Here is a 10,045-nt window from a genome sequence, read left to right on the forward strand (position 1 = left end):
AGGATGAGGAAGAGAGAGAGAGAAAACGAAAGAGAAAGAGAGAGAGAGAGAAAGGGAGAGAGAAAAGAAGAAGGAAAGAGAGAGAAGTGAAAGAGAGAAGAGGGAGAGAGAAGACGATGAAAGTGCCGATGAGAGGCTGCAAAGAAATGTATCAAGAATATGCGTTGGATAATTTACTTACAAGAAATAAGAATGTTCTTATTTGGTGGTAGGGTCCATAAGGGTCTCTCACTCAGAGGAACGTGTCTTTGCAGGTTCAAAGAGCAAGACAAGATAGGTATGATGTTAAACAAGATACGGCACGCTGGCAAGATAAGGCACGGGAGTTATATTAAAATGAAAGCTGGGAAAATGCCAATGTGATTTGGTGTGGAAATAGCCTATACCTGCTGTGACTGCCATTGTCATCTCCTACAGGACACCTAATAGTTTCACTACACCCTTTCTCGACCATGATCGCCTGCTAGACATTCACACCCCGACACCAGTTTCACTGCATTGGTCTCGATGGCTGTGCAGTCTGTTTCTACCTGGGTGGAGAGAGAGAGAGAGAGAGAGAGAGAGAGAGAGAGAGAGAGAGAGAGAGAGAGAGAGAGAGAGAGGATGGAAACATACGTCACACACCTCCCTCGCCTCCCCGCCACATCACCCAGCCTGGCTCTGAATGGGTCTGGCGAAAGTGAGCTGAATAAAGACAGAAGGACAACGAGGGAGAGGAACTCAAACCCTCGGGAGGAAGGAGAGCCAATCAGACCGGCTGGATGGTCCTTGTCTACAGAGTGAGTCACGGTTGGAAATAGACGGACCGGCTTCACAGTGGATGCGTTGATTCAGTAGACGCGTTGTTTATAAAGCTTAACATTGTAACAATAATAATTCTTTGAAAATGCTACAATCGCTCACCAGTCATTCTTGCGTGCGGTTGATCCAGACCCATAAATCGACGTGGTACTTTTTGTTTTTAGTGTTAGGATACGTTCTGTATCTAATATTCGGGGCTGTTGTGTTCTCCTCGGTGGAGCTGCCGTATGAAGACCGTCTCAGACAGGTTCTCAGGACCATAAAGCAGCAGTTCCTGGATGACAATGACTGTCTGACCGAGGCACGCCTGGAGGAGTTTTTGGAGAAAGCCCTGGAGGCCAGTAACTATGGGGTCTCTATCCTCAATAACGCGTCTGCGAACTGGAACTGGGACTTCACCTCTGCACTGTTTTTTTCCAGTACAGTGTTGTCGACCACAGGTGAGTGGCCGAATAATAGTCTATATCCTAGGCATTACATTGAAAACACCCTACCGAATAATAGTCTATATCCTAGGCATTACATTGAAAACACCCTACCGAATAATAGTCTATATCCTAGGCATTACATTAAAAACACCCTACCGAATAATAGTCTATATCCTAGGCATTACATTAAAAACACCCTATAGTAGCTATCCTACGCGATGCCCAATGCGACAGCTATAGCCTACATACAGCTATAGCCTAATTAACGTTTCCCCAAAATAGTCCATGGGTTGTAGGCCTACTGTAGGGGCTTCTTGACTGATAGACCTACGCTTATATGGCTGTATTTTAAGCCCATGAGATGTCGGTGTTTTCGCAGTTTGGTTTCAGTTTCAGGCCAGGCAACGTTGAAATGTGGCCACTGTATCCCTCCGCGAAACAGTACACCAGCTTGAGACAGCAGGTTACCTGAGCCTACCATCAACATGGCATGACCTTCTCAAAATGCCCTCTACTATCTTTATTGTCCAAAGATTCAGTAGGCTATGTGATTGTAGGCTGCAATCGAGAAGAGCAGAGCGTCCTTAAAATCCCTCAAAATAAATATCCAGGCATTTCAATGAACAGCACAATCAATACACCTTATGGCTTGTCATTTTATAATGCTAGTCATATATCACACTGACATTCATTCATTCATTCATTCATTCATTCATTCATTCACTCACATCCAGTGCCCTCTCTACAGCTCAGATCTAGAGCACAGCAACACTCCTGAGATTCACTTGAACTCATACTTTCTTATCTTAGCCAACGTTGCGCAAAACGCACAGCCACACTAGTGAGACTCTCACGGCAGGGCAGTGCACACACACACACACACACACACACACACACACACACACACACACACACACACACACACACACACACACACAGGGCCGGCTCTAGACTATCGGAGGCCCTAGGCAACATTTTCTGTGGAGGCCCCCTTTTCAAATAAACCCTTATTAGACTGAGGCGACATAATTTCATCGTCATGTAATGTTAGGCCATCGTTAGCCTATCATCAGTAGCAATGACGCACCTGAGTATCACTCGGTTGGGGCCTCAGCCAATCAGATCAGTCTATTGCTGAGGGATGATGGGGGCCTCCCGGAAATCTGCGTGAGACACACACACACACACACACACACACACACACACACACACACACACACACACACACACACACACACACACACACACTCATTCCTCCTTCCTGTAGAACTTTGGCCTGCACAGGTATATCAGATCAGACAAGCAGTTATCTGTGAGGTTTCAACTTGAAGCCTGTAAAAACCCATGTTGTGTTATAACCACTCAGGTTACAAAAGTGGCCGTATAAAGTGTTTCAAATACAGTAGACTACCTCAGACAGAGCTGTTGCTGTTAACATTTTTCAAGTTTCAGTCAATTGAAAGTACATTTTCCAACGCCGTTTCAACACAGGTACAAAAGACAACTTGTCCCCTCTTTGTTTAGCCAACAACAGACAGCAGGTGTTGTTTGCAACTACAGGGTGGCGGCTATGGGCCAACCATCTGGTTGAACAAGCTAGTGACCTATTGTTGACATCACACATACCTAAAGTCACCTACCGGTCCAACACTCAGCTTTAGTTGTCATGGTGAGACTATGGTGGTAAGGCTATACCTCAACTGATGTTTTAATTTTACAGTAGCGAGTGAGAACGCGGGTTCACTGATCCAAGGAAGGTAAAAAGAAAGTGTCAAGCACATCATGAATTCACCAGTCATTCGATCCGGAATATACTGCTACACTGGAAGCCAAGTGTCTGCCAATGACTGTGAATCACATGTGTCATGTGACACTTGATATGCGATTTGACATATCCTTGTTTTTCGGTTATGCACTGATCAAGAATTTATTAGAATAATTGAGGGGGACTGATATACGTTTGTAGAACAGAATATATTATTATCAAAGTCAAGTTGTTGACATTTCACTTAGGCCTACTATTGTTAGTAGTGGTAGACAAACTGATGTCCATTAGCATGTTCTTGTTGAAGGACCATGGTATGTTGAACACTATTACCAAGACGTCATCTTGTCATGAGAGTGTCATGCAGCGGTCTGCAGAGCTCTGGACCTTCTGCTTCTCTTGTCTTGCTGGGCTGTTGGTGCTGTACAGCTTCTCTCAGTTAGACAAGAGAAAAGGAAGTTGAGTAGTACGATTATTGTGGTAGGTTGTTTGCTTCCTCCCTTATCTTTGTGTGTGTGTGTGTGTGTGTGTGTGTGTGTGTGTGTGTGTGTGTGTGTGTGTGTGTGTGTGTGTGTGTGTGTTATACCCGGAAATGTTATTTATCTCTCATTTGTGTAGGTGTGGGCGCATACGTCACTCATCTCACCTCTCCGTATTTACAGGATATATAGAGTATTACCCATCTCTCACTCAGCTCTCTCTCTCTCTCTCTCTCTCTCTCTCTCTCTCTCTCTCTCTCTCACTCAGCTCTCTCTCTCTCTCTGTGCGAACCTGGAGCAAGAATAGTGTTACAGAGGAACCATTGCAAATGGGTAAATGATAAATAGGCAAAGCAAGGCAAATGTATTTATATAGCACCATTTTAAGCAACAAGACAATGCAAAGTGCTTTACATGAGACATTAAAAGCATCAAGATAAAGTGCAAGAAACACATAAAAGGTCATATAAAACAAAATGTAAAAAAGGACATTTAAAACAAAATGCAGGAAAAATAAAATACAATGCAAAGTTACAATGCAGTGTATGAATGAATGAAATAGATGAAATATGGCTCATACAGATCATATCACTCGCATGCCCCCCCCCCCCTCTCTCTCTCTCTCTCTCTCTCTCTCTCTCTCTCTCTCTCCCTGGTCAGGATACAGGGTATATCACTCATATCTCTCCTCTCTCTCTCTCTCTCTCTCTCTCTCTCTCTCTCTCTCTCTCTCTCTCTCCCTGGTCAGGATACAGGGTATATCACTCATATCTCTCCTCTCTCCGTCTCCAGGATATGGTCACACGGCGCCCCTCTCGGACGGAGGCAAGGCCTTCTGCATCGTCTACTCTGTGATCGGAATCCCCTTCACCCTCCTCTTCCTCACCGCCATGGTGCAGAGGATCATGGTCTTCAGCACGCGCCGGCCAATCACGTACGTGCACACGCGCTGGGGCCTGTCCAAGCCGCTGGTGGCCCTCGTGCACGCCACGCTGCTCGCCGTCCTGGCAGCCTCCTGCTTCTTCCTCATCCCGGCGGCCATCTTCTCGGTGCTGGAGGAGAACTGGAACTTCTTGGAGTCCTTCTACTTCTGCTTCATCTCGCTCAGCACCATCGGCCTGGGGGACTACGTTCCTGGAGAGTCCTTCAACCAGAGGTTCAGGGAGCTCTACAAAGTGGGCATCACCAGTGAGTCTTTAAGTGCAACTTTCTACCCCCATTTCAGAGAGGTTGTGTGACGGACCTCCATAGCAGTGACAGGGGACAAATGGACAGTAGGTTGCGTGTGATTGGCTACCAAATTGCGTGAAAAGTGGGATAAAATCTGAAATAAATTTCAGAAAAAAAAACAAAAAAAACACAGAGACATTTCTCAGAAGATCAATAGCTATGCTGATAATCTCTCTCTCTCTCTCTTTCTCTCTCTCCCTCTCTCCCTCTCTCTCTCTCTCTCTCTCTCTCTGTCTCTCTCTCTCTCTGTCTCTCTCTCCCTCTCTCTCTGTCTCTCTCTCTCTCTCCCTCTCTCCCTCTCTCTCTCTCTCTGTCTCTCCCTCTTTCACTCCCCCTAATGATGATAATGGGTCACTGCTACACGCCAGAAACCCCGCTATTACCTCCGCTGCTGGTCTCAGTTTCAGTCAGAGTCATGTGATCTGGTGTCACTGTGCTGCTGGTGAGTTAGAAACTAGGCCAATGAGACGCTACCATGGGAACCACACTGTGCTAGTCACAGAGCTCAAACTGTGGTCGTATTTGACGGTGAGGAGGTGTGTGTATTTGTGTACGGTATGTATGTAGTGGAGTCTGTGAGGAGGTGTGTGTGTGTGTGTGTGTGTGTGGTGGAGGCTGTGAGTAGATGGTAACTATTTATCCATGGATGACCATCAATCTGTGGTCCTATAATGAGTAGTTTGATTCATTCCTCAGATGCCTGTCCACACACACCCCTATCTCTCTCTCTCTCTCTCTGTCTGTCCCCCCCCCCTCTCTCTCTCTCTCTCTCTCTCTCTCCTCCCTCCCTCTTTGACTCCATTCCTACATCCCTCCGTCCAGTCTGTTCCTGGGTCTGAGTGTTATATATTGGTGGTGCTACTGACCTTCTGTGTAATAGATTATTATGTAATAACATCTTATTATATAATAACATCTCTATCCCCCTCTCTCTCTCTCTCTCTCTCTCTCTGTCCATCTCTCCCTCTCTCTCCCACCACCCTCCTCCCAGTCTACCTGCTACTGGGTCTCATCGTGATGCTGGTGGTGCTGGAGACCTTCTGTGAGCTCCAGCAGCTCAAGCAGCTGAGGAAGATGTTCTACCTGAAGAAGGAGAAGCCCCAGGACCGCCTGCCCATCCTGGAGCACGACCACCTCTCCTTCACCTCCGTCCTCCACCGCGCCCCCTCCTCCTCCTCCTACTCGCTGCGCCGGGAGAAGGCGGAGCCCGCCATCGGCGCCCCCGTCCTGGCCTCGCCCGGTGGGGACGACCTCATGATCGCCTAGACGGACGGACGGGGAAGCCCGGATGGAGGGATTGTGACGGAGGGATGGAAGAAGATGCTTGAATAGAGGGAGGAGAGTGGGGGAGAGGAGAGGGAGAGGGGGGAGAGGAGAGGGTGGAGGTGGGGGGGGGGGGTCATCCATCCATTCCTAGGGAGAGTCGCAGCAGCGTTGACTAGCCCACACGCCTCTGAAGCAGGAAGCACTCTAACAAGCTTGATTCGCTGTACAGGAAGCACTCAGACAAGCTTGAGCACACACACTGTTAGCTCCGCGAGTATGCTATTATCCCCATAGCAACAAGGGGAGGCTAGTGACTCTACTGTAATGATAAACATGCAAACAATCTATCCGGCTCCGTGGCATAACTGGGAGATGTATGTTCATTTGTAACAGCAAATACATGTAACACATATGTACTGTAATGTGTATATCTATATAGGTCTGTTCTTGATAGGAATTTGTTCCATTAGTTCCATGGTAAGAATACCTCCCCTCGACAGCGCCCCCCTGTGGTCTCAGACTGTAGAACCGCTGCTGCACAAGTATGGAGCATCACTAGCTGGTCATTTATGGTGGTGTCTGAGAATATCTAATATCACATAGTGCTGTTGTGTCATTCGGGTCCCACTGCCCAGCAAACACGCAACGTCAGGGAGACGTTCAGATCATGTCTTAATAACGTCCGTCGGTCCTGAACCCCGTTTGTACGTCTGCTGGACCCCTCAATATTCACACGTCTGGCTTGGACCCCTCTAAGACGTCTGTGGACGTGCAAAACGGGTTCAATATCTGAACGTAAAAAAAAAACATTCATTCTGGCTCCTAATTGGATGTCTTTGGACGTCCGACAAAGACAAAAAAGACATCTAAAAGACGTATTTTAGACGTGTCTTTGCTCAGTGGGTGTAGAGCCCGCCTAAGGGTTGTTCTACAGCCATTGTGGAGCAGTGAGCATTTGTGTGCTAAACAGTATCGGGTGTAACAGATATTTCATCCTGAGTGTCTTGAAGACCACGGTAAAGACGTCTGTTAGCTGCTGTGCTGCGTCCACTCTCACAGGCTGCAGTGTTATCTTAGTTGAGTTTAGGTGTGTTAGTTGATTAGCACCATATTTACTGGCGTGTCTGAAAAGGGACGTGCGTGTGTGTGCGTGTGTGTGTGTGTGTGTGTGTGTGTGTGTGTGTGTGTGTGTGTGTGAAGAAGGGAGAGCAGGTCAGGGTCAGGTTTTCAAAAATGTTTAGGGTTGAAAGGAGAACAAGAAAAGGGTTGACCCCTTATTGCATCATCAGTGACCGGACCACAGGTCATTGGACAGATTGAGTGGCACTACTCCATCAACAGTGAGATTTAGGTGCCATGGAAACTTGATTGTTTTCAGAAACACATACCAAACAAGCACAGAAAGATGCAAACAAGGATATTTGGAAGAAAAAATATTTTTGTAGTCGCCATGACTGCTCTCTCTCTGACAAGACTTCTGCAGTAAAAAAATATTGGCAGATCTATATTTAAAACACAAATTGAAACAATTTGTAACATATTTTACAAAGAAGAGCTCTATTTTTAAAAGATACAATGAAGGATGTTTACAAAAAGTGTATTTGTAATTGTTGGAGGTGATTGTGTGTGAAGTACAGGTGAGGAGCAGTTTAACAGGGACAGTTAACAGTCTGAACATCTCTGGGATGTCCGTCCGTCTGGTCAGAAACACTATGTGATGGTCAATACACTTCTTATTTATCCTTTAGTTCGACAGGGAGTCATGCTGAGACCAAGAGCTCTTTTGCAGATGAGTCCTGTAACTATTAACATATTGTAATTACAAACTGGTTAAACTGAATTAATGATTCATTCTGTACATAAGGGGACATTATTTGCTTGTTTGTCTATTGGTATGAACATACAGTACAGTATCTGCAGAACTCTGTGTCTGTCATACAGAATTCTAGAATGTTCTGGCTTCTTACAGAGTTCTAGAATGTTCTGGCTTCTTACAGAGTTCTAGAATGTTCTGGCTTCTTACAGAGTTCTAGAATGTTCTGGCTTCTTACAGAGTTCTAGAATGTTCTGGCTTCTTACAGAGTTCTAGAATGTTCTGGCTTCTTACAGAGTTCTAGAATGTTCTGGCTTCTTACAGAGTTCTAGAATGTTCTGGCTTCTTACAGAGTTCTAGAATGTTCTGGCTTCTTACAGAGTTCTAGAATGTTCTGGCTTCTCTCTCAGCTCTCTCATCCCTTCCTCATGAAGGGGTCATAGCACAAACCGTTGAAGCTGCAACAGCCCAGACAGTTTTTTTTTAAGTATTAAAATGTATTGATAAACATTTAATTCAACTTAATTAAAGTTTTAAAAATGAAAATAAAAAGGATAGAATGTTGGTTTTGAAGCTGCCTTCTCAGTTCTAAAACTGTAGTTCTAAAGAACAGGTAGACATTCTAGAACTACTAACATTCTAAACTGCTTAAAACTGTCTTGGCTGTTGTATTTGAACCCAGATTAACAAAACATGTAGAATGTTTTGAATAGCCTTTAAGTAAGCAATGCTAGGCCTACACTTGTTCATTGTTAATTCCCTGAAAAGGAGAATTTCAGTTACAGGTATTTCATCCTTGCCAACAATTCCATATTATGGTTTTACAGTGCTATACATCTACAGATTGTTCTAGTATTAAATACATAGATATGCTGCAGTGGTTTTATTGTTGACGCAGTACTGTGTGGTGTATTATGTACTGTACTAACTCAACCATGTTTCTGCATAAAGGTGCATTGCTCTGTTTTCTCTGTCTTGTGATTGCTGTTATAGTGTATTAAAAGACACATTCTTAAAAAATGTAGTGACATTTGATGTCCTCCCAGCAACATTACATTACATTACAGTCATTTGGCTGACACTTTTATCCAAAGTGACTTACAAATAATTGCATTTACTGTAGGAAAGGTCAGTGTACTACTACTTGCCAGAAGTCATAAGTGCATCGCCTTTCTAAAACAAGTGACTAAGAGCATAATCTAGTGCTGAAGGCAAAGTGAAGAATAGCCATCTAAAATACAATAGTTGCTTAAGAGGGAGGATCGTTGTAGTACTTCTTGAAGAGATGAGTTCTCAGACTGCGTCGAAAGATGGGCAGCGACTCTGCTGTCCTGACGTCAGCGGGCAGCTCATTCCACCACTGCAGGGCCAGGACAGAGAAGGGCCGTGACCGTGTCGATCGACTGCAGGGGCCTCGGAGCGACGGAGCAACCGGTCGTCTGAGGTAGCAGAGCGTAGTGGTCGGGAGGGGGTGTAGGGCTTGACTATGACCTGGAGGTTTCATCGCCCTGTAGGCTAGTACCAGAGTATTAAACTGGGTGTGAGCCGCTACAGGGAGCCAGTGTAGGCAACGTTGAAGGGAAGCTGTGTGGAAGAACTTGAGGTGGTTGAACACCCGGCGAGCAGCAGCTTTCTGGACAGGTTCCAGGGGAGTGGCAGTAGTCCAGGGAGGAGATGACAGGGCCTGGATGAGCACCTGTTGAGCATCCTGATGTTGTAGAGCAGGAATCTAATACCAGTTGCCCAGTTACCGACATGCTGTCTCTACCAATTACTGTACCTTCTCTGGCTCTGACTCTGGTGAGAGCTGTCATCACACTCCTCTCTTCTACCTCTCTCTCTCTCTCTCTCTCTCTCTCTCTCTCTCTCTTTCATCTTGCCCTTTACTCTCTCTCTTTGTCTGTCTCTCTCTCTTTCTATCTCTCTCTCACTCTCTCTCTTTCTATCTCTCTCTCTCTTTCTATCTCTCTCTCTCTCTCTCTCTCTCTTTCTATCTCTTTCATCTTGCCCTTTACTCTCTCTCTCTTTCTATCTCTCTCTCTCCCGGTAACTATCAGTCTTTGATGGATGCTCTCTTCTCCACTCATTTTACCATCTGTCTTTTCATCTCCGTCTCAGGAACTGAAGAGACATGAACCCAGACAGGAGAGAAGAGATACACTATTATTTATAACTACCTACAATTTACTTTCTAGAGTTCTTTGGTAGCACTATCCAGCCACCCAGCCTATTACCTGTCTGTAGCTGTGTTCGGACTCGCTCC

The 10,045-nt window shown here is 45.5% G+C and overlaps 1 protein-coding gene across 1 annotated transcript; it reads left to right on the top strand.

Annotated features, from left to right (window-relative positions):
- Positions 1 to 886: 886 nt before the first annotated feature.
- Positions 887 to 5,969, top strand: kcnk1b (potassium channel, subfamily K, member 1b; the record flags this gene model as incomplete). Its single annotated transcript, XM_084458908.1, has 3 exons — positions 887 to 1,241; positions 4,266 to 4,661; positions 5,695 to 5,969. 3 exons carry the CDS (start codon positions 887 to 889, stop codon positions 5,967 to 5,969), a joined length of 1,026 nt encoding a protein of 341 aa, XP_084315034.1.
- Between the last annotated feature and the right edge of the window lie 4,076 nt (positions 5,970 to 10,045).

The sequence above is a fragment of the Borostomias antarcticus genome, assembly GCF_949987555.1.
Source record: "Borostomias antarcticus genome assembly, chromosome: 25".
Taxonomy (NCBI): domain Eukaryota; kingdom Metazoa; phylum Chordata; class Actinopteri; order Stomiiformes; family Stomiidae; genus Borostomias; species Borostomias antarcticus.